The sequence below is a fragment of the Patagioenas fasciata genome, chromosome 11, assembly GCF_037038585.1.
Source record: "Patagioenas fasciata isolate bPatFas1 chromosome 11, bPatFas1.hap1, whole genome shotgun sequence".
NCBI lineage: Eukaryota > Metazoa > Chordata > Aves > Columbiformes > Columbidae > Patagioenas > Patagioenas fasciata.
The window spans coordinates 4,011,603-4,036,947 of NC_092530.1; the positions used below are offsets into that span (position 1 = coordinate 4,011,603).

At 51.3% G+C, this 25,345-nt stretch overlaps 1 protein-coding gene across 1 annotated transcript in view; it reads left to right on the forward strand.

Annotated features, from left to right (window-relative positions):
- LOC136106355 (olfactory receptor 14J1-like) overlaps positions 1–24,676 on the forward strand; it is a 36,306-nt gene extending 11,630 nt beyond the window's left edge. The window contains exon 2 of the mRNA XM_065846682.2: positions 23,862–24,676. Coding sequence (XP_065702754.2) covers positions 23,862–24,676 — 815 coding nt within the window. The remainder of the gene's footprint in view (positions 1–23,861) is intronic.
- The last annotated feature ends 669 nt before the right edge of the window (positions 24,677–25,345 follow it).

Below are 25,345 nucleotides of genomic sequence, written 5' to 3' on the forward strand. Positions count from 1 at the left end.
AGGAAATTGAAAAAACAGGCTCAGGAAAGCTCCTTATCTGCCTGGTAATCCTTGTGTTGATCTTGTCCTTGAGGCATCCCCTGGGAAAAATCCTGGGGGTGATCTGTATCTGTGAGCAGCCCTGACCCACACAGCACCCTCTCCACAGCAGAAGAACCTTTCCTGCCCAAGAGTGCTTGTTCTTTCCACTCACAGTTTCACCCTACAGCACCGTGGGGATCTCCCCAGGAACCAGACCCTCGCCGGTGGCAGAGTCTCTGCCTTGGCACAGCCCTGGGGTGCAGGGACCCTGCTCTGCAGGACAGCCCTGGGCACCCCTGCCTGCACATTTACGTTTACACCCCACAGCCATTATTGGGAGAACGCAGCATTCATGTATTGTCACTCTGACAATGCAGAAGGCAACCCCTGCTCTGCAGCACATCCTCTCCTCTATATCAGAGAATCTGTGAGAGCTGTACTTACATCTCCTGCAGGCTCTGCAATGTGACAGCTTTCTGAGATCCTACAATGATTGTCAGATGCCATGCCCTGGAGCCACTGGCTTCATGTCTGTGAAGATGTGGTTTCCAGTGATCTCTCAGAATCCTCCCACCCCAGACTGCATTTCCCTCTCTCTGCCTGGCTCCTGTGCCCTCCGTGCTGCAGGTAGAGCCCTCAGCCCTGCTGCGCTGTGCAGAGGAGCTGCTCCTGGGCAGAGCTGTCTCTCTGCAGCGCTGCCGCTTGCCAGGAGCTCCCTCTGTCCCAGGAGCCCAGCCCAGCTCAGCAGCACAGGAGCAGCCCAAGGTGTCCCTTTCTCTGTCCCCTCTGGGCTCCCTCCAGGTGTCCCTGGGGATCCAGGGGCACGTCCTTTGAAACAACCTCAAGTAATCAGTGATGTTGATTCTTTCTCCTCTTCAGAGACACTTCTTGCCAGCATTGTATTTTTCATTTTAAAAATAAATCGATACGAGAATCATCTTTTCTTGTCCCATCATTAGACAGAACAACAAGAATATTACAGCAAAGTATCTGATTTCTCCAGGCTGGTGGAGGAATATCTTCAGTTGAATGAGTTCAGGCATTTTATTCTGGTTTTATGTCCTCGGTCTAGAGAGACATTCATCAGTCTTTGGCCATGTTATGTCTGTGCTCTGAGGCAAAGCCTTCGCACACATGGGCTCTTGGGCACTTGGTACCAGGTTTCTTGTGGCAGCTCAGAGCTAGGCTGGTGTCACAGCTGGGGTGGTTCAGCTCAGATTTGAGGCAATGTCCTCATTCAGAGACCTGACTGGGTGAGCTGGACCTGTCGATGCTGCACACAGAGCTGTGACACGGGTGGAATGAACTGCCAGACAGGGTGGCGGAAGTGAGTTCATCTGGTCTGCAAGGACAGCAGCCTCCAAGCACAGAACAGCCCAGATCAGAACTCAGTCTGGACCTCTAAGGCAATTCAAGGGCCCATAATGAGCTGTTACTGCTGCAGGAACAGTTAAAGGAGAAACAAAGACACTGTGTGGCCACTGATGAACTTGGTAAGAGCAAGAGGTGAGAATGTCTGTGTCCTCTTGTCCTCCCTGTTTACCAGATGGGGATCAAGTCAGGGGTCACTGGAACTAACACAATCTTTTCCAGTCTATGGGACAGCAGGGGCAGCATCCCAGGAGCTGAGACAGCAGGACGATGTCACAGGGAGGCCACTCTCCACCATCTTGGAAAGCTCATGGAGACTGGGGGGACTCCCTGACCACTGGCAGCTCTCACACAGTGTGTGCACTTTTCAAAATGGCCAATGGGTGAGCAGGGGAACTAAGGGCTGTGCCACAGAACATGTCCACTGGGACCCCATTTCTGGGTGTCTGGAAGAGAAGGTGACGGGGTTTACCCAGGACAGGTTGTGTCTGTCCATCCTCTTTCCTTTCTGTGAAGAAAGGACAGGGTTTTGGATGTGTGCAGAGCAGTGATGGTCCGTTACCTGGAAGTCAGCAAGGCATTCAGCATCATCCCCCACAATATCATGGTCAGTGTCAGTGTGTAAGTAGATGGGTGAAAACCATCTTGATGGCTGGGCTTGGAAAGTGCTATATAAAGGGAGAAACTTTCCAATCACGAGGACAATCAAGCACTGGAAGCTGTTTCCCAGGAGTGCGCACTCACTCTGTCCCAGAAAGTGACCAAGATGTGTTTGGATCAAGCCCTGAGTAATCTGGTCTGACCCTGCTTTAAGCAGGAGGTTGATCAAGACACCTCCTGAGGTCCTTTTGAGCTTGAATGACACTGTCCTTCTTCCCCGTCATGTTCTAAAATTAGACAAGTCTCTCAGGTTCTCTTTGACTACAAGAATAATTCATATGAGGTGCCGGGCTGCTTTACACGTGTCCCCAAACAGTCCTGACCACAACTTTTGCATCCCTTTTCATTTGCCCCAACCCAGGGTCTTCATTTTTGCTGTCCTAATACCCTTCCAGAAAGAACTTCCCACCTTGTTCATCCTTTCAGAACAGGTTGTTACTCAGAGGTGTCAGTATCCATGTAAGGAGTCTGCACATCAGCCAGGCAGCAAAGCCACCGTTACAGAAATGGAGATGAGGCTCTTGACCAGCTCCTTCAACCCAGATATCAGAATGACTTGCCTGCTGACATTCCCAGGAACACTTGGACTCTAAGTGCAGAGCATGTGAGTCCTGGTTGGGTATCCTGGCTTGTTTCCTGACCCATGTGGTGCTTCAGGTTTTGAAGAGAATCAAAACCAACTTTTTGACTGGGGTAGTTCTATTTTACATGTGTCACACAGAGCAGATGAAGGGAGCTCAGAGGTCCAGTCTCTGCTGCACTATAAGGCTTGATACCCCATCCATAGGTATATATCTAAGTGGTTAAGAGAAAGGGTGGTCTTGCAAAAGTCACCCTTTGTGTCTCCAGGTGCATGGACACTGCTCATGTGCCTTTGCAGAGAGTGGCAGGGGTTGGATCCCTTTCTCAGGAGAAACTCCTTGCTGGAAAGACACAGCTACGGGGGTGACTCAACAAGGTTTTATTGCATTTCATTTGGTATCAGATTTGACATATTTGGTGCTTTTCTGTGATCACTCTTTCTGCACAGATGATCACAGAAAGACAACAGCTTCATAAGAGTTGGTTACAAAGGTCCTGTCATGAACAAGAAATCTCACCGTGAGATCTGGAGGTAATGAGGAAGATTATAACAAGCACCAGGGAAGAATCTCGAGGCCTCTTCTGAAGAGCGGGAGGCCCTGAGCAGCAGTGACCGGGCATGTGTGGTGTGGGAGAGGGTCAGGGGATGTGGGGTAGAAAAGGGTGATGGCTGATGACTTCAGCAAATCCTTACAACCATGTCTGAGCCACAAGTGGAATGTGGTTGATGTCTGCGAGTGGAGGGGGAATAGGAGGAAGATTTTGGGGGAGTTATATAAGGAAGGAAGGTATGCTTCTCTTGGACTAGTCATATATAACAGTGCCATTTGCATGCTGTGGGCGTGGCTGTGCCTGGGAGATGGGAAATGGCTGCTGCTGGGGTGGCTGTGCTCAGTCATGGCCCATGAGCTGGCCCTGCTCTGCTCCTCTCTTACACTGCCCACACTTGGATGGACCTCAGGAATCATCCATGAGCCTGAAGGAAGCACCAACATCTTGGAGTGTTGGCCCATTACTGGTGGACAAGAGTGAAAGGTTTGTGAGACACATGGGAGTGCAGGAAGAGAGTGGTCTACGTGTAGCAGTAAGTGTGTTAAAGAAGAAGACCTAAAGACCATGGGCTGGTCATGCTAATGTGGAATAGATTAATTTTTCTTTTTATTTTAGGGCAGCAGCAGAAGGAACATGTGCATTTCAGTGCTGGGGCATGGATCCAAATTGAGGATTCAAGCAAGTTTGGGACTTGGACAGCTCAGGTGATTGGTGACCATTGCCAGGTTTGTGAAAGAAGCTGAATGGGTTTGGGGGACGTCATAGGCATTGCCAAGTCCTCAGAAAACCAGAGCCTTGTGGTTAAAGCAAGAGCACTTGGCACCAAACCCACCCCCAAAACACAAATACCCTCCCAGTGACCACAGGCAGAGCCTGAGAACCACGAGAGTGAAAGGGTCTCCTTTGTCTGGTCCTGGGGTGAGGACTTGGCCATTCTGATGATGAACAAACATGAAGGGCTGACAGGGCACCAGAGCCACCTCCACATCACCTTTACCACTTCTGACCATTGTCTCCAGGCTTCTCCTTGTCCAGCCTCCAGGGACAGGGACTGCTTGTGTCAGTGATGGCCCTTCGTGGGCTCCCAAACACCCTCAGAACATGGGGCTGGGTTCCATCTTTTACTTTGTTAGAGGTTTGTTCATTCTTTCAGTAGCTGCAGTTCAGGATCATGGCAGCAGAGGGCTCATTAACATCCAAAATGCTCTTACAAGCCAAAGCTCTGTGCAGCACTCTCCAAAAGTCTTAAAGTCTGGTGTGGATGATTTCAGAGATTTCTGAACTGTAGCCAAACAGTGAGCATTTCCATAATAAATAGTAATAAATGCAAATATCTTATATCTCCGTCCCCCTCCCAAAGACCTCATTTCCAGAACAGCTGATATCAACAGTCTCCAATAAATATTGGTCTAAAGAATCTCCTGATAAAGACTGAATGTGTTCGAGAAGTGGGTGCCTAAATCACCACTTGAGCGAGGAGACGGGCCAGGACACCTCAAGAGGAATCACACAACTCTGGACCTAGAGGTGGGTGTTCCTGGGAATCTCAGGTGCCACAGCACAGCGATACTTGTGTTCGGGGAGCTGGTCAAGTGACCCATCTCCTGTTCTATAATGGTGTCTGAGTTTCCTCAGGTCACCCCTGACCTAAGCCCCATCCACTGCTGGGTGTTCTCCAGACTCCTGCCTTCAGGAACAAAGTCCCAGGAGACCTTGCTGGTGAAGATGGAGGCAAGGAAGCGATGAAGAACCTCAGTCCTGTCTGATTCTACTCGTATGAATTCAGCAGCAAGCCCATGATGGCCCTGTCTATTCTTTTACTGTGAGGAAGCTGTATCAGCTCATCTTGCTGCCCTCAGCCTCCCCTGCAGGTATCAAGTCCAGGGCAGCTTTGGATTCATCCCCACATCCATGGACAGGGTTTCTAAATTCCTGCATTGCAGCTTCCTCTGCTTCCACCTCCTGTGTGCTGCCTTTGTGCCCTGGAGCTCTATCAGTTCAGAGGAGGAGCCTCACGAGATAAATGCTTCTTTTCATGGGTACTCGGAGGGATCATTCTTGTGCTTGGAGCAGGCTGTCCTGTAAGGCTTGTCAGATTTCCTGAGCTCCTTCACCCTCCATGACTTTCTCATGTCACCACCTTTATTGGTCACCATCCCCCAGTATGTCCAAGTCTTCTCCTCTGGAGCCCACCAGCCTGTGCTCAGCTGCTGTCCTTCCTCCCTCCCCTCTGGTGCCTGGGACCTCACTGTGTCCTGGTCACAACAGCCAAGGTGGACACTGATGTTCACATCCCTCACCAGCTCTTCCTTGTTTCACAGTTCCAGATCCAGGTGAGCATCACCCTTGTTGGCCCATCAGGCAGCCACACTAAGAAGTTGTCAGTAGATCTTCTGGACTGTTGGCACCTGCTAGGTTGCCTAGCCAGTGAATTTCAATGCAATTACAGATCCCCATAGGAACCTGCTCATTGACTGGAGAGTTTCTCAGGTTGCTGACAGAGACCTTTTCCATTGCTTCTCCATGACCAACTCATTTGTAACACCCCACAGGTTTTCACCCTGTATTGCGTTTCCATGACAAAGTCTTGGAACTGGGAGTGGGTGTGGGTGCGCTACAGTTGTCACCGCTCTGAGAAGACAACAGGAGTCTGACCAACGTCAGACATAGCGGATTTCAGCTGCTCCAAGATGGACCCACTCCTTGCCAAATCTGAGCCACTCAGTGATGCTGGCAGCACCTCTGGAATATTGTATTTGAGAAAGGGTCAAAAAAGCTGCACAACAGCAGGTGGGAGAGAGGAGGGAGCAGATGTGAGAGAAAAGCACTGCAGACACCAAGGTCATGTCCCATAGCACCCAAGCAGGTCCCTCAGCAGGCCAAAGCTTGCTCTCCTGAAATCCTGCTCTTGGCCTTGTGATCATCTCCCAGGAGCCTCAGCTCCACTGTCCCATCCCTGACTGTTCCATCCTGACCAACTCTTTCTGGTTTGTAAGTGTGAAGTCCCACATGGCACCTCACCCCACTGACCCATCAGTCACCTATGTCAGGAAGATGTTGTCAATGAGCTCCAAACCCTCCTGGATGGCTGGTGCCTTGCAGATATTGGGATATCTCAGGTCTGCCAGGAGGACACAGCCCTGGAAACATGAGGCTTCTTTCATTTGTCTGAAGGAGGCCTCATCTCATTCCTCTTCCTGATGTCCAGTGACCACAACATTGCCCATGATGTTCTGCCCTCTCATGGTGACTCCTCAACGTTCAGCTGACATTGTCTGTCCCCAGGCAGAGCTCCATACATTCCTGCTGTTCTCTGACATAAAGGACAACTTGCCCTTGGAGTCCAGACGTGACATTATGAGTACCGGGACCCCAAGACCCCACAGTTTCTCCAGGAGATGGTATTTATAGTGCCCTGCAGCTCCTTATCTTGTTATCTTGGGAGACACACCCTCGTCAGGACAAGCCCTCTACATGCAAACAATAACAGCTGAGCAAATGGAGCTTCAGTCCAGGGAGAGTCACACCTTTGAGGAAATCTGGGATTCACCCATTAGAAAGCTCTTCAGTTTTACAAGGAGAAGTGAAACATTCTGCATAAGGGTAGGAGAATTACCCCACCCACCAGGACAGAGCAGGACCCAACACGCTGAGCAGTGACCCTGAGGAGAAGGGCCTGGGCACTCCAAGGTCCCCACACCAGCCCGTGGTGCACGCTCACCATGAACAAGGGAGCTGCACACGGGGCTGCATGAGGAGGAGCATGGGGACCCAGACACCTGGAGTTCTCATCCCATTCGGTTCAGCACTGGTGTGACCCCACACACACGGGGGTGTGCCAGTGTGCGGCTTCCCAGTTTGGAGAAGCAGGGAGGAACTGGAGGGTGCAGGGCTCTGCCAAGGCAGGTTCAGCACCTTGTGCACATGGTGTGGGATACTGAGGGACCTGGGCTGCTTTGGCCCAGCAGCGCTGGGGAGGCTGCAGCAGTGCAGGAGTCGCCTGAGAGTCCTTGAAGGGTGGTTTCAGAGGTGGTGGAGGTTTTCTGCATAGTGGGAAAGAGCATGAGAAAGGAATAATGGCCCAAAGTGCAGCTGGGGAGGTCCAGGCTGGACATGAGCAGCAAGGAATGTGACTGGAAGGGCAGTGCTGTGGTGGAGCAGGTCAGCAGAGGGAGTCTGCATCAGCCCAGGGCTTTGTGCTTCAAGGAACAGCTGGGGAGGATGCAGAGATCTCAGCAAAGGAAGGAAGATGCTCAGACAAGAGCAAGGTGGGGCAGCAGGGGGGATGTCTGCAGCCTGCAGGGAAAGAGGTGCAGGGGATGCCACAGCACAGGACAGGCTGTGGTGGAGATGATCAAGGGATGTAAAGAGGCTGAAAGCCCCAGCAGACATGAGCTCCTTCTCCCCTTGGCTATGGCTGTTGTCTGCACCTCTGATGCCTGTGAGGAGACGCCTTGTCCTTCCAGCACAGGGGCCTCATGGCCTTCTTGTCCCCAGCCAGGAACCTGGGAGGTGTGGGACCATAGTCCTGCCCTTGGCCTTGCACAGCCCCACATCACACTGTCCCAGGATGGGTGCATGGCAACATTGGTGGACAGGATCTGCCTTTGAAGGGGCTGGGGGTCAGGTCTTGAGCCTTTGCTTAATGAAACACATACAGGTTTACTCATCCTCTAAGAGAACTTCACCTTGCTTTTCCTGACCTGTTGTCACTGCATCCCGTTTTCTTCTCTAACCAGACCCCAGGATCAGTTCCTCAGTAGTGATCCTCAGTGCGACTCATAAACATTGCAAGAAAGTTTGGAGTTTGAATCTGACTTCTTGAGAGGTTTCATCAGCTTCCCCTCGGGGTCTGAGGCCCATGGACTCAGCACCAAAGCCACCAGAGGGGTCATTAAAGCGCCTTGGGCTGCTCCTGTGCTGCTGAGCTGGGCTGGGCTCCTGGGACAGAGGGAGCTCCTGGCAAGCGGCAGCGCTGCAGAGAGACAGCTCTGCCCAGGAGCAGCTCCTCTACACAGCGCAGCAGGGCTGAGGGCTCTGCCTGGGGATCTCAGGGAGACAAGCAAGGCAGAGAGAGATTAAAGGTGGTCAGGACTGGGAGGATGACTGAGAGCTCACTGGAGGAGAAACCTTTGCAGCCCTTGCCGTGGTAAGTCTCTGGGTGCAGGGCAATGCAGCTGTAGCTCCTGGAGGCATCTCCTAAAACTGGCACAGGCACAGCTGGTGGGATCTGTAAGGGCAGGGATCTTTATCAGCAGCTTTGAAAATCTGAGAAGCAAGTTGTGCACCCAGGGGTGCCCAGGGCTGTCCTGCAGAGCAGGGTCCCTGCACCCCAGGGCTCTGCCGGGGCAGGGACTCTGCCGCCTGCCAGGGTCAGCGCTCAGCCTGCCCGGGGAGATCCCATGGCAGAAGCTGCCGGTGGAAGGAGCGACCCCGGCAGGGCAGGCAGGGAGATTGTGGGGTTGAAGGGTGCTGTGTGGGTCAGGGCTGCTCAGAGCTCCAGATCAACCCCACAGACATTACATGGGGTCCTTCTGAACCACCACATCAAGAAAGGAACAGCTGCAAGGGAAGGAGCCTGCACTTCAATTTTCCACTGTTGGTTCTCTGGGTGTGCAGTGGGAGATGGGGATTTATGTCTCTGGTTTGGAGAAGACACTGAGACCCCAGTTCTCATTAGGACTTGTCTGAGCTGCTCCTGAGCCCCTGCACACACAGAGCTGCCCCTGGGAAGTGCCAGGAGGTGTGAGCAGGACAGAGCTGAGCACACAGCAGGTGGGATGGGGTCTGTGACACTGACAGGGAGCAGAGCCAGGGACAGAGACAGAGCTGCAGGCAGCACAGACATGGGCAGGGAGAAGGAGCTGTGACCAGAAATGCTGGGGAGGGGATTCAGGACCCCCTGCCATCCCCTGCAGTGCAGACACATTTCCCAGTGTAACCCCTGGTGTCCTCTCCTCCCCAGCAGAGCCTCTGCCTCAAAGCCATGGGGTCCAGGTCATGAGTCTCCACCTCAGCAGCTGGAGCTCCAGGTGAAGGGTTCCTGGAACATGGTACAAAAAAGAGGTGCTAAAAGTACTTGATCTACAGTATCACTATGTGAATGGCAGCAGCACAGCCAGGTAAGGAGAAGGTTCCACAGCATGCCCGTCTGCCTTTCTGTTCTTGCTTTATTTTCTGGTAGCACGGCAGTGTTCTTCCCTGTTTCTCTACCTCTCCCAGGGAGGGGGTTTTCCCTGAGAAACAGCACGTTTAATTTCCAGAGAGAAGTCTCCTCTAACTCGTCACTGTCTTTTCCTCCTTGCACAGGTTCTCATGCCCACAGGCAGCAAATGTCCAACAGCAGCTCCATCACCCAGTTCCTCCTCCTGGCGTTTACAGACACACGGGAGCTGCAGCTCTTGCACTTCTGGCTCTTCCTGGGCATCTACCTGGCTGCCCTCCTGGGCAACGGCCTCATCATCACCACCATAGCCTGGGACCAGCACCTCCACAGCCCCATGTACTTCTTCCTGCTCAACCTCTCCCTCCTGGATCTGGGCTCCATCTCCACCACTCTCCCCAAGTCCATGGTCAATTCCCTCTGGGACACCAGGAACATCCCCTGTACAGGATGTGCTGCCCAGCTCTTTTTTTTCTTGTTCTGTGCTACAGCAGAATATTCTCTCTTGACTATCATGTCCTACGACCGCTACGTTGCCATCTGCAAACCCTTGCACTACGGGACCCTCTTGGGCAGCAGAGCTTGTGTCCACATGGCAGCAGCTGCCTGGGCCACTGGGTTTCTCAATGCTCTGCTGCACACGGCCAATACATTTTCATTGCCACTGTGCAAGGGCAATGTCCTGGGCCAGTTCTTCTGTGAAATCCCCCAGATCCTCAAGCTCTCCTGCTCACACTCCTACCTCAGGGAAGCTGGGCTTATTGTTGTCAGTGTCTTCTTAGGTTTTTTATGTTTTGTGTTCATTGTGGTGTCCTATGTGCAGATCTTTACGGTTGTGCTGAGGATCCCCTCTGAGCAGGGACGGCACAAAGCCTTTTCCACCTGCCTCCCTCACCTGGCCGTGGTCTCCCTGTTTATCAGTACAGGTTCCTTTGCCTACCTGAAGCCCCCCTCCATCTCCTCCCCATCCTTGAATCTGGTGGTGTCTGTTCTGTACTCGGTGGTGCCTCCAGCAGTGAACCCTCTCATCTACAGCATGAGGAACCAGGAGCTCAAGGATGCCCTGAGGAAACTAATGGCGGGATGCATTTCAAGTGCTCATCAACTGCTCTCTAACAGATAACAGTTTTAATGTAACTCATTAGAAGCCCAGACTTCTGGGTGTATGTGTTAGTGGTATTTATTTTTTAATAAATCATGATATTTTTGTCATCCGCTTTCTAATCCATCACTTCAGACAAGCCAGAAGGGAAAAACTCCAGCCTGGCTGAACAGAGAGTTTCAGGTGGAACTCAGGAATAAAAGAATTCAAAACCTATAGAAGGAGAGACTGGCAACTCAGGAGATATACAGGGATGTCATGAAGCTGTTCAGGAAGGAATCAGAAGGGCCAAAGCCCAACTGGAGCTGAATCTGTCCAGTGCCATAAAGGAAAAATAATATTTCTATAAATACATTATCCACACAAAGAAGGTAAAGAGAAACGTCATCCTTTATTGGATGCAGGAGGAAACACAGTGACAAGGATTAGGAAAAGGCTGAGGTACTAAATGCCTTCTTGCCTCAGTCTTTAATAGTCGGAACAGTTTTGCTCCAGGTCCCCAGCCCCCTGAGCCAGAAAACAGGGATGGGGAGCAAATCGAAGCTCAAAAAATCCAAGGGAAATGGTTGGTGACCTACTACAACACTTGGACACCCACAAGTCTATGGGGCCAGATGGGATACACCAAGGGTGCTGAGGCAGCTGGCGGAGGTGATCACTGAGCCTCTTTCCATTATCTACCAGCAATCCTGGCTAAGTGGGGCAGTCCCGGTTCACTGGAAGTTGGTGAAAGTGACACCCATCTACAAGACAGGACATAAGAAGGGTCTAGGGAACTACAGTCCTGCCAACCTGACCTCAGTCCCAGGGAATAGTATGGATCATATCATCCTGAGTGTCATCACGTGGCAGACACAGGACAACCAGGTGATCAGTCCTAGGCGGCATGGGTTTAAGAAAGGCAGGTCCTGCTTGACAAACCTGACCTCCTCTATGACAAGGCACCCTGTATAGGGGATCAGGGAAGCTTTAGTAAGACTTTGACACTGTTTCCCACAGTACCTCCTGGAGAAGCTGCAGCTCATGGCCTGGATGGTGTATCTGCGATGGATAAAGAACTGGCTGGAGGGCCGGGCCCAAGGAGTTGTGGTGAACGGAGCCAAATCCAGTTGGTGGCTGGTTACGAGTGGTGTCCCCAGGGCTCACTATTGGTGCCAGTTCTGTTTAATCTCTTTATCAAGGATTTAGACAAGGGGATCACGTGCACCCTCAATAAGTTTGCAAATGATACTAAATTTGTTGGGAGTGTTGATCTGCTGGAAGGTAGGAAGTCTCTACAGAGAGATCTGGATCAGGTGGATCGATAGGCTGAGCCCAATTGTATGAGTTTCAACATGGCCAAGTGCTGGGTCCTGCACTTGGGTCACAACAACCCCAGGCAGCGCTACAGGCTGAGGGAAGAACGGCAAGAAGTTTGCCAGGAGGAAAAGGACCTGGGAGTGTTGTTGACAGTGGCTGAACCTGAGCCAGCATGTGCCCGGGTGGCCAAATAAGGCCAATGCTATCCTGGTTGGATCAGCAACAGTGTGGCCAGCAGAACTAGGGCAGGGATTGTTTTCATGTACTGAGGACTGCTGAGTCTGCACCTCGAGTCCTGGCTTCAGCTTTGGGCCCCTTATGACAAGAAAAACCCTGAGATTCTGGAGCAAGTTCTGAGAAGGGAACAGAGTTGGTGAGGGGCAGCCCTGCTAAAAAGTCCGTCCCCATCATTCTTATCGACCTCTTTTAAGTACAGAAACACGGCAATAAGGTATCCCTGGAGCCTTCCGTTCTCCAGGCTGAACTGCACCAACTCTCCCAGCCTGTCCCCCCAGCAGAGCTGTTCCATCCCTCTGATCATCTTGGTGACCCTGCTCTGGACCCTCTCCAACAGGTCCATGTCTTTCCTGTACTGAGGGCTCCAGAGCTGGATGCAGGACTCCAGGTGGGGTCTCACCAGAGTGGGGCAGAATCCCCTCCCTTGACCTGCTGGTCATGCTCCTTTGGATGCAGTCCAAGATACATTTGACCTTCTGGGCTGCAAGCGCACATTGCTGATTCCTGTCCAGTCTTTCACCCACCGGTCCCCCCAAGTCTTTCTCGTCAGGGCTGCTCTCTATCCCTTCATCCCCAGCCTGTACTGATACCCAGGGTTGCCCCAGAAGAGATGCAGGACCTTGTATTTGGTCTTGTTGAAGCTCAGGAGACTCATATGACCCCACTTCTCCAGCTAATCCAGGTCCCTCTGGGTGGTCTCTGTCCCTCAGGTGTGTCAGCAACACCACTCAGTTTGGTGTAATCTGCAAACTTGTTGAAGGTTCACTTGATCCAACTATGCCACTGACGAAGATTTTAAACAGTACTGATCCCAGTATGGACCCCTGAGGGACACCACTTTTCACCAGTGTCCATCCAGACATTGTGCCATTGACCACCACTCTCTGGGTGCAAGCACTGAGACAGTTCCTCACCCACAGAACAGTCCGGTCATCAAATCCATATCTCTCCAATACAGAGAGAAGGATCTTGTGAGGGACCATGCCAAAGGCTTTACAGAAGTCCAGATAGATGGCATCCATAGCCCCTCCTTTGTCCACTGATGTAGTTACTCCATCGTAGAAGGCCACTGGGTTAGTCAGGCAGGACTTGCCCTCGGTGAAGCCATGTTGGCTGTCTCAAATCACCTCCCTGTCCTCCTGGTGCCGTAGCACAGCTTCTAGGAGGATCTGTGCCATGATCTTCCCAGGCACAGATAAGAGGCTGACAGGTCAGTAGCTTTCATGGTCCTAATTTCTACAGCAGAGAAACACTGCCACACAGCACAGCTTGGAACATGGAGACTGGACATAAGGAGAAAGAAATGTCACTCAAAGGGTACTGCTGTGGCACAAAAATCATCCAGAAGGAGCATGAGATCAGTCCGTGTCCTTGTGTTTCCAGGAACAGAGCATGAGAGTGGAGACACACCAGTCAATGTATGGAAATACGAGGGTGAGAGGAAGGGGAGGAAGTGAGATGGGTGTCTACAGCCTGCAGGGAAACAGAAGCAGCTGTGGGACAGTGTAGGACAACCTGTGGTGGAGATGGCAAAGGGCACTGGCAAGGCTGGATGTCACCAAGAGAACCCAAGTCTTTGTCACTTTGGCTATGGCCATCGCCTCTGCCACCAAGGCCTGTGAGGAGACATGTTGTCCTCAGGCACTGGGGCACCTCCTGGCCTCCTTGCACACCCCCAGGAAGGCTGGGAACTGTCACACCATTGTCCTTCACTCAGCATCACACAGCCCACATCGCCCTGCCCCAGGAAGAGCCCTGAGCAATGTGTGAGGGACAGGATCTGCCTTCCCAGGGGCTGGGGGTCAGACCTTGGCCTCTCTGCATCATCCAACAAAACCAGGGTTTTCTCAGCACCTCAGCTGCCTGCACATTTCCCTTTGTTTATCTGCCACCATGGCCTCCAATTCTCTGCTCTAACGAGGCCCTGGGGAGGCTTTGCTGGCACTTGCCCTCAGTGGAACTCATTAATACTTCAAGGTACTTAGTCCTTTTTTCTTCTGGCTTTGACTTTTGGAAAGGTTTGTGCAATCTCCTCTCAGCACCTGAGTAATGTTCAGGGACTCAGCACCAAATGCACTGTGGGGCTCATTACACTGAAGAAAGCTCTAAGAAACCGTGTCTCCTCTTGTAATTTCTTTCTGGTCTTGTACTGCCAATTAGAGAATTGTCCTAGTGTAGTTATAGAGAGTGACTTCAAAAACCTTCTAATAAAATGCCTTTTTTTGGTTCAAGGGTATAGTTTAGTATTTTTCAGTTTGGAGAAGAGTGATTGCAGCATTACCTGCTGTTGATCCAGGGTCTCTCCTAAGCAGGTCTGGACTGGCTGGAGAAGCTGTCCCTTGAGCTCTTACACCGTGTGCACAACCTTGCTCCTCACCTCCCCAACCCCATCGTTTCTCTCATGGCCCCCTGGGCCTTGCATCCCTTTTCCTTACACCAGACTTCTCCACTGCAGTCTGCAGCTGGATGTGCCAGCTCCTTTGCACCAGCTCCAACCTGCTCTCCTTGGAGACCTGGCTGCACACAGCAAACAGGGACTTTGCTTTACCTTTGAACAAACAAAATGCAACTGATGAGAGTTGTGATTAAAAGAAAACACGCTCCTAAACTGTACGACAAGGACAAACTGCCAGCACTGAGGTTCACCTTCTCCAAGGCAGAACCATGCAAGAAATGTTGTAGACAGGAAGGAAATTATAAAATAAACACAATAAAAGAGTTGGCTAAAGACAGAATTAGACAGACTACTGAAAGACAAGGAAGCTTTTAACTCCTTGAAGCTGAAAGCAGCAACTGGATTGTTGACAAGTGTCTGAGTGATCAAACAGTAAGAGGAAGGGAAACCCAGAGAGTAATCGCAAGTGCTTGTGTGCAGATCAGCTGCTGGAAATGGGACTTCAGACATGGTCAGTTTAGTTAGAGCATGGAGAAATACATGGAGGATGAGGGAGATCAGATGCACAGATAACAGAGAGAGTGCTGAGAAGGCAAATGTAGTGGAGGATCAGAAGTTCTCCTCTTGCTCTTAATGCACATCCTGAAAAGTCTCATTTTGATCTCATGGGAAAACACTTCTATTTAAGGTATTCAAAACAAAGAGAGGAGAATTACAACACCAACAACTTTTGATGTTTAAAGTTACAAAACACATTTCCTTCATCTACATCTTTCAATTGGTTTCTTTTTCCCTTCATTTTTAAAAAAATGTTCTCTAGATTTCTCTCTTACCAAAGCCTCCAGCACTAAGAAAGATAATCCTTGTGTCTTGCACAGAGTCGAAGGCACCAAACAATCCACTGCCATGGACTGTCAGTGCCACTTTTTACCCTTGGCACACAGTTAGTCCTGCTGGAAGCTCTTGGCCACTCTTGCCTGATGGAGGAAAGATGGATAAAAAGGTTAATTGAACTGTTCTCTCTGTAGATGGCCATGTTGACAGTGATCTCAACAGATCTGTGTTATCTGTCTTTCTATATGATCATGAGGTAAATAATACATTTATGTGTTGGCAAATATATAGTAAAATATATATTTGTGTCCAGTTACTCAGCAAAATACATTTCCTACCAGCACTCTGAATCTTTCTTCTGAGGAAATGCTGCCTCCCAAGCCTCTGTGACTGGAAGCAGGAATCTGGAGGAGATCAATGCAGCAGTGGATGGGGATCAAGTCAGAGGTCACTGGAACTAACACAATCCTTACCAACCTATGGGACAGCAGGGGCAGCATCCCAGGAGCTGAGACAGCAGGACGATGTCACAGGGAGGCCACTCTCCACCATCTTGGAAAGCTCATGGAGACTGGGGGGACTCCCTGAGCACTGGCAGCTCTCACACAGTGTGTGCACTTTTCAGAATGGACAATGGGTGAGCAGGGGAACTAAGGGCTGTGCCCCAGAACATGTCCACTAGGACCCCATTTCTGGGTGTCTGGAAGAGAAGGTGACGAGGTTTACCCAGGGCAGGTTGTGTCTGTCCATCTTCTTTGCTTTCTGTGAGGAAAGGACAGGGTTGTGGACGTGGGGAGATAATTGATGGTCTGTTACCTGGAAGTCAGCAAGGCATTCAGCATCATCCCCTCCAATATTCTTGTGCCCAAGGTAGGATATTATGGTCTGTGTCATGTGTAAGTAGATGGGTAAAACACAATTTGGGTGGTTGGGCTTGGAAAGGTGCTGTAGAAAGGGAGAAACTTTCCATTCCTGAGGACAGTCAAGCACTGGAAGCTGTTTCCTAGGAGTGCGCACTCACTCTGCCCCAGAAAGTGACCAAGACGTGTTTGGATAAAGCCCTGAGTAATCTGGTCTGTCAAGACACATCCCAAGCTCCTTTTGAGTCTGAATGACGCTGTCCTTTCATCCTCCTGGAGGTTTCAATTTAGAGAAAGCACTCATGTTGTCCCTGAGCACAGGAATTATTCACATGAGGTCCAGGGCTGCTTTACAAGTACCCTAAACAGGCCTGATCAGAACTTCTGTATCCCTTTCCATTTGCCTCGACCCAGGGTCTTCTTCTTTGACTGCGGTACTTCCATTTTTCATGTGTCACACAGGGCAGACGAAGGGAGCTCGGAACTCCAGACTCTGCTGCACAGTTGGGACTGCAGAGACTGGAAATGCAGGTAACAGAGAGATAAAACATTGTTCTAAGAACTTCTTTCATGACACAGCTACTGAGGTGTAGGAATTGCTTGGAAAAGCAAGAATGACTGTAAGGAATGAAATTAAAGAGATTTAGACCATCACGATCATCAGTGAGAATAAGGAGTTCCCTGTTTCTGTTACTAGTGACAGTACCACTGTTCAAAAACATACTTCAGAGCATCTCCATTCCTCCTGGGCTCCAAAGCTCAGCCTTCTCAGATTTTGAAAGGATTGCTTCAAACCCCTGTGACCCAAACCTCTACAACAGTCTCTCCTCAACAGCCTTTTACCCCAGGAAGGGGAAACCTCCCAATGCAGGCACCAAACCAGTGCCCAACCTGCCTGGAGAACCAGGAGAGTTGTGCCACACAACAGCAGCCGCTGAGGGAAGCTGGAGGTGATGGAATTTAAATGGTTCCAACCCAAATCACAGAATTATAGTATCATGGAATCATTAATTTTGGAAAAGACCCTTTACAACATAGAATACAAATGTAAATCAAATCCCTAATCGCCGCACCTCCACATCTTCTAAATACCTCCAGCAATGGAAGCTCCAGTCCTGAGCTGGCTGGACACCATTGGCTGCAGTTGGACATAAGATACTGGTCATGACTGTGAGGTCAGCCCTCGCTGGCAGAATGTCTCACACATCACTGAGGAGGGCAGGGGGTTGGGAGATGGGAGCACGTTTCAGTTTCCAGATCCCAGCACAGAGCCCAAACCATCCTGCCCTTGAACTCTGGCATCCCAGTTCCTGAGGTGCAAAGCTGGTGGTTTTCTGTGGATAATCATGTTAAAAGGCAAGAACTATCCTTCAAGAAGCAATGAGATGACTGATGGCTTTATTGAACCCTTCCAGCCATGTCTGAACCCAGAAATGGAAAGCAGTTGATGTCTGCAGGTGGAGGAGGAACAGGAGGAAGATTTTCCTGGGAATATGGAAGGAAGAAAGGCCTCTCTTGGGCTACTCATGTATGGCAGTGACATTTCCATCCTGTGGGCATGGCTGTGCCTGGGAGATGGGGAATGGCTGCTGCTGGGGTGTTTGTGCTCAGTCATGGCCCATGAGCTGGCCCTGCTCTGTTCCTCTCTTACACTGCCCACACTTGGATGGTCCTCAGGAATCATCCATGAGCCTGGTGGATCCATGAACCTCCTGGAGCAATGGGGTGTGGATCCAAATAGAGGATTCAAGCAAGTGTGGGACTGGGACATTGAGGTGATTGGTGACCATTGCCAGGTGTATGAAGGAAGCTGGATGAGTTGTGAGGAACTCACAGGCATTTGCAGCTCCACAGAAAACCAGAGCCTTGCAGTTAAAGCAACAGCAGTTGACAAAAAATCCACCCCCAAAACACAAAACACTGACACTGACCACAGGAAAATCCTTGAAAAACATTGGAGAAAAATGTACCAGGTCCCAGGGGTCAGGGCTCAGCCATTCTGGTGATGAACAAGCACCAAGGGCTGACATGGCATCAGAGCCACCTCCACATGGCCCTCACCACCTGTAACCAGTGTCTCCACGTCTTTCCTTCACCAGCCTCCAGGGACAGGGACCTGCACTGGTTGTTTCCTTCACAGCTGTGTCAGTGATGGCCCTTCCTGCGGTCCCAAACACCCTCAGAATCTTGTGTTTTGCTTCTGCCTTTCACTTCATTAGGAGTTTATTCATTGTTTCAATAGCTGCAGTTCAGGATCATGGCAGCAGAGGGCTCATTAACATTGAAAATGCTCTTACAAGCATCTGGAGCATTGATCTGGAGCATTTACAGATGAGGACAAAACAATATGTCTGTAAAGTCGGTACCTGATGCACCACTTGAGACAGGAGACAGGACAGGACAACTCAAGAGGAATCACACTCCTCTGCACCAAGAGGTGGTTGTACCTGGGAATTTCAGGTGCCACAGCACAGTGACACTTGTGTTCAGGGAGCTGGTCAAGTGACCCATCTCCTGTTCTGTAATGGTGTCTGAGTTTACTCAGGTCAGCCCTGACTTGAGCCCCATCCACTGATGGGTGTTCTCCAGACTCCTGCCTTCAGGAACAAAGTTCCAGGAGACCTTGGTGGTGAAGATGGAGGCAAAGAAGTCATGAAGAACTTCAGTCCTGTCTGATTCTATTCGTATGAAATTCAGCAGCAGGCCCATGATCGCCCTGTCTATTCTTTTTTTTTGTAAGGAAGCAGTGTCAGCTCATCTTGCTGCCCTCAGCCTCCCCTTTAGGTATCTAGTCCAGGGCAGTTTTGGAATCATCTCTGCATCCATGGCCAAGGTTTCTGAATTCCTGCTTTGCAGCTTCCCCTGATTCCATCTCCTGTGTGCTGCCTTTGTCTGCTGGTCTTCCTCCCTCCTCTCTGGTGCCCGGGACCCCATTACTTCCTGGTCATGACAGCCAAGGTGGACACTGATGTTCACATCCCTCACCAGCTCTTCCTTCTTTGTCAGTACCAGATCCAGGTGAGCATCACCCTTGTTGCCCACCAGGCAGGCATGTTAATAAGTTGGCCCAAGATCCTTTGAACTGTTGGCATCTGAAGCTTTGCCTGGCCAGTGAGTATCAGGCAACTACAGTTCCCCATAGGAACCTGCTCATTGACTGGAGACATTCTAGGTTGCTGACAGAAGATCTTTTCCGTTTCTTCTTCATGATAAAGTAGTTTGTAACATCTAATGGATTTACGTGGCAAAGTCTTGGAAATGGGGGTGAGTGTGGATGTGCTACAGTTGTCACCTCTCTGAGAAGACAACAGGTGTTCGACTGACATCAGACAGAACCCATTTCAGCTGCTCCAAGATGGACCCACGCCTTGCCACATCTGAGCCACTCAGTGATGCTGGCAGCACCTCTGGGATATTGTACTTGAGAAAGGGTAAAAAACGCTGCACAACAGCAGGTGGGAGAGAGGAGGGAGGAAATGTGAGAGAAAAGCACTGCAGACACCAAGGTCATATCCCACAGGACCCAAGCAGGTCCCTCAGCAGGCCAAAGCTTGCTCTCCTGAAATCCTGCTCTTGGCCTTGTTATCATCTCCCAGGAGCCTCAACTCCACTTTCCCATCCCTGACTGTTCCATCCTGACCAACTCTTTCTGGTTTGTAAGTGTGAAGTCCCACAGGGCACCTCCCCCCACTGACTCCTCAGTCACCCGTGTCAGGAAGATGTTGTCAATGAGCTCCAACCCCTCCTGGATGGCTGGTGCCTTGCAGATACTGGGATATCTCAGACCTGCCACAGGTACAGGGTCCTGGAAACATGAGGCTTCTTTCATTTGTCTGAAGGAGGCCTCATCTAATTCCTCTTCCTCATCAGTGAGTCTGTAGCTGATGTTCAGTGACCACAACATTTCCCATGTTGTTCTGCCCTCTCATGCTGACTCCTCAGCTCTCAGCTCACATTGTCTGTCCACAGGCAGAGCTCCACATATTCCTGCTGTTCTCTGACAAAAAGGACACATTCCCCTTAGAATCCAAACATAACATTATGAGTAGCAGACTCCCAAGACCCCATATTTCTCTACGAGGTTGTATTTGTAGTGTTCTGTAATTCCTCACACTATTATATTGGGAAAGACACAATCATCAGGATAAACAATCTGAGTACAATTATTAACAGCTGAACAAATGGAGCTTCAGTCCAGGGAGAGTCCAGACCTTTAGGAAATTTGGGGTTCCACCATAAGGAATCTCCTAAGTTTTAAAAGGAGAACTGACCAGTTCTTTGTCAGGGTGGGACAATAACCCCATCCATCAGGACAGAGCAGGACCTGACACGCTGAGCAGTGACCCTGAGGAGAAGGGCCTGGGCACTCCAAGGTCCCCACACCAGCCCGTGGTGCACGCTCACCATGAACAAGCAGCTGCACACGGGGCTGCATGAGGAGGAGCGTGGGGACCCAGACACCTGGAGTTCTCATCCCATTCGGTTCAGCACTGGTGTGACCCCCCACACACGGGGGTGTGCCAGTGTGCGGCTTCCCAGTTTGGAGAAGCAGGGAGGAACTGGAGAGTGCAGGGCTGTACCAAGGCAGGTTCAGCACCTTGTGCACATGGTGTGGGATGCTGAGGGACCTGGGCTGCTTTGGCCCAGCAGCGCTGGGGAGGCTGCAGCAGTGCAGGAGTAGCCTGAGAGTGCTTGAAGGGTGGTTTCAGAGATGGTGGAGGTTTTCTGCATAGTGGGAAAGAGTTTGAGAAAGAAATAATGGCTGAAAGTGTAGCTGGGGAGGTCCAGGCTGGACATGAGCAGCAAGGAATGTGACTGGAAGGGCAGTGCTGTGGTGGAGCAGGTCAGCAGAGGGAGTCTGCATCAGCCCAAGGCTTTGTGCTTCAAGGAACAGCTGGGGAGGATGGAGAGATCTCAGCAAAGGAAGGAAGATGCTCAGACAAGAGCAAGGTGGGGCAGCAGGGGGGATGTCTGCAGCCTGCAGGGAAAGAGGTGCAGGGGATGCCACAGCACAGGACTAGCTGTTGTGGAGATGATCAAGGGATGTAAAGAGGCTGAGAGCCCCACAAGACATGAGCTCCTTCTCCCCTTGGCTATGGCTGTTGTCTGCACCTCTGATGCCTGTGAGGAGACATCTTGTCCTTCCAGCACATGGCCTCCTTGTCCCCAGCCAGGAACCTGGGAGCTGTGGGACCATAGTCCTGCCCTTGGCCTTGCACAGGCCCACATCACACTGTCCAGGAAGGGTCCTGGGCAACGTGGGAGGGACAGGATCTGCCTTCCCAGGGCTGGGGATCAGGGCTTGGCCCTTTGGTTAATGAAACACATACAGGTTTACTCAGCATCTAAGAGAACTTGACCTTGCTTACCCTTTGTTCTGCTTCAAGTTTTCTGTCCCAGCTGCCCTGGGGATGGTTTCTCAGTTGTGTCCCTCAGTGGGATTCATTAACATTACAAGAAACTTTGAAGTTTAGATCTGAGTTTGACTCTTTCAACTTGCCCTCAGTGTCTGAGGTCCATGGACTCAGCACCAAACCCACCAGAGGGGTCATTAAAGCGCCTTGGGCTGCTCCTGTGCTGCTGAGCTGGGCTGGGCTCCTGGGACAGAGGGAGCTCCTGGCAAGCGGCAGCGCTGCAGAGAGACAGCTCTGCCCAGGAGCAGCTCCTCTACACAGCGCAGCAGGGCTGAGGGCTCTGCCTGGGGATCTCAGGGAGACGAGCAAGGCAGAGAGAGATTAAAGGTGGTCAGGATTGGGAGGATGACTGAGAGCTCACTGGAGGAGAAACCTTTGCAGCCCTTGCCATGGTAAGTCTCTGGGTGCAGGGCAATGCAGCTGTAGCTCCTGGAGCCATCTCCTAAAACTGGCACAGGCACAGCTGGTGGGATCTGTGAGGAGGGGGCTCTTGTCAGGCAATGCTGAACAGCTGTGAAGCCGGGTGAGCACCCTGGGGTGCCCAGGGCTGTCCTGCAGAGCAGGGTCCCTGCACCCCAGGGCTGTGCAAGGGCAGGGACTCTGCCGCCTGCCAGGGTCAGCGCTCAGCCTGCCCGGGGAGATCTCATGTGTGTGCACATACGCAGGCACATCGCAAGAAGAGCCAGAGGCCACGGATGCATTTGCAAAGAGCAAGTTTTTTTTAGTTCCCTCTCTACTGGGGGATCTCCAAAGCCACACCTGAGCTCCCAGGCAGAGATGACAGCAGCGGGGATGCAGGCGCTGGTCAGTTCAGCCCTGCTGGAAGATCGCTGGGCCTACTGAGCTCGCCTGTATTTCAAAGCTTCAGGCAGGTGCAGCCTCCCGCTCTTTCTCACAACAAAGCAGGAATCTCAGACATAGTGATAAGGTGCCCAGAGTTTCTCCCAGGCCTGTGTTATCTAACACAGAGCTTCTACTCATCAAGCACACAACGTCAGTAAGACAATTAGTGTGATGTGTATGCTTTTTCTACAGACAGGTGCAAGTCACTTGAGCGTATTTACATTTAACTAACCTCCTCGCCAAATCTTCCGCTATATCCCCATACACCATGGCAGCAGCTGTGGGTGGAAGGAGCAACCCCCGGCAGGGCAGGCAGGGAGCTTGTGGGGTTGAAGGGTGCTGTGTGAGTCAGGGCTGCTCAGAGCTCCAGATCAACCCCACAGACATGGCAGAGGGTCCTTCTGAACAACGACATCAAGACAGCAACAGCTGCAAGGGGGTGAGTCTGTGCTTTCAGTTTTCCACTCTTGGTTGTCTGGGTGTGCAGTGGGAGATGGGGATTTATTTCTCTCCTTGGAGAAGACACTGAGACCCCAGTTCTCGTTAGGAGTTGTCTGAGCTGCTCCTGAGCCCCTGCACACACAGAGCTGCCCCTGGGCAGTGCCAGGAGGTGTGAGCAGGACAGAGCTGAGCACACAGTGGGTGGGATGGGGTCTGTGACACGGACAGGGAGCAGACCCAGGGACAGAGACACAGCTGCAGGCTGCATAGACATGGGCAGGAAGAAGGAGCTTTGACCAGAAATGCTGGGTAGTGGATTCAGAACCCCCCCCTGCCATCCCCTGCAGTGCAGGGATATTTCCCAGTGCAACCCCTGGTCTTCTCTCCTCCCCAGCAGAGCCTCTGCCCCAAAGCCATGGGGTCCAGGTCACCAGTCTCCACCTCAGCAGCTGGACCTCCAGGTGAAGGGTTCCTGGAACGTGGTACACAAAAGAGGTGCTAAAAGTACTTGCTCTACAGTGTCATTATGTGAGTGGCAGCAGCACATCCAGGTAAGGAGAAGGTTCCACGGCATGCCCATCAGCCTTTCTGTCCTTGCTTTATTTTCTGGTAGCACTGCAGTGTCCTTCCCTGTTTCTCCACCTGTCCCTGGAGCTCTTGCTCTCTGGGGTTGGGGTGGGAGTGTGGGTCAGTTTTTTTTCTGCCACCAATTCAGTGAATTTTGCCTTACAGCTGTGTCCATGGAAACTGCATGCCCAACTGCATTTTAAACTGTGATGAACTGTTTTTCTCAGCTTGTAGGAAGAGAGAATGAGCTGAAACATCCCTCCATCGGTCAGGGGGTTTTCAATGAGAAACAGCATGTTTATTTTCCTTAGAGAAGTCTCCTTTAGCTTGTCACTGTCCTTTCCTTCTTGCACAGGTCCTCATGCCCACAGGCAGCAAATGTCCAACAGCAGCTCCACCACCCAGTTCCTCCTCCTGCCGTTCACAGACACCCGGGAGCTGCAGCTCTTGCACTTCTGGCTCTTCCTGGGCATCTACCTGGCTGCCCTCCTGGGCAATGGCCTCATCATCACCACCATAGCCTGGGACCAGCACCTCCACACCCCCATGTACTTCTTCCTGCTCAACCTCTCCCTCCTCGACCTGGGCTCCATCTCTACCATTGTCCCCAAATCCATGGTCAACTCTTTGTGGGATACCAAGGTCATTTCCTATGCAGGATGTGCTGCACAGGTCTTCTTTTTTTGTTTCTTGTTTGGTGCAGAGTATTCTCTTCTCACTGTCATGTCCTACGACCGCTACGTTGCCATCTGCAAACCCCTGCACTACGGGACCCTCCTGGGCAGCAGAGCTTGTGTCCACATGGCAGCAGCTGCCTGGGCCACTGGGTTTCTCAATGCTCTGCTGCACACGGCCAATACATTTTCACTGCCACTGTGCAAGGGCAATGCCCTGGACCAGTTCTTCTGTGAAATCCCCCAGATCCTCAAGCTCTCCTGCTCACACTCCTACCTCAGGGAACTTGGGCTTCTTGTGGTTAGTCTTTTAGTAGCATTTGGGTGTTTTGTGTTCATTGTGGTCTCCTATGTTCAGATCTTCAGGGCCGTGCTGAGGATCCCCTCTGAGCAGGGACGGCACAAAGCCTTTTCCACCTGCCTCCCTCACCTGGCCGTGGTCTCCCTGTTCCTCAGCACTGCCATGTTTGCCTACCTGAAGCCCCCCTCATTCTCCTCCCCATCCCTGGATCCGGTGGTGTCTGTTCTTTACTCGGTGGTGCCTCCAGCAGTGAACCCCCTCATCTACAGCATGAGGAACCAGGAGCTCAAGGATGCCCTGTGGAAACTGATGACTGGATTAATTCCTGAAGCAGCAAACTGCCTATCTCCTTCTGCATAGCAGTTTTAATGTAACTAATTTGAGGCCTGGCCTATCATCTCTATTTTTTGTTGTTGGTTGTGTTTCTATGGTGATAATGTCATCCCCTTTCAAATTCTCTGTCTGCTGTTCTTTTATAACCACTGACTGTTCCCTTTGTGTATTTAAACAAATTAAAGAGCCCTGTAGTGACTCTTTTTCATGGGATCCTTTCTCCAAGACCTGTTTGGAGCCGCAGGGACAGTTCCTGTGCATGGTAGGAGGGGAAATGAGTCCAGCCTGGCAGCAGAGCCAGGGAGCACCAGCGCTTGGTCTTCCAGAGCTGTTCTGGTTCCACTCCCCCACTCTCCTTCTCATCCCTTGTGTTGGTGCAAGGCCTGAGTGCTCTGGCAGCTTGGTTCCCGTCCTGTTGTGTGTCAGTGCTGTGAGCACAGGCAGGGACAGCCAATGGGCACTTGTGTCACAGAGGTGGCCTCACAACAGCCTTTCCAGGTAGAAAGGTGATCTCCTATGGGCAGAGCATGATGGTTTAGGTCTTCTTCCAAAGATTCTCTAAAGAATATGCATATGAAAGTGGCCATGGATGCAAACCCCAGTGTACAGCTGAACAGTGTGTGTGTGCAGGGCTGGCACACAGCAGTGTCCTCTCACAGCCAGGTCTCCTGCCAGAGACCTGCAGGACCAGCAGAG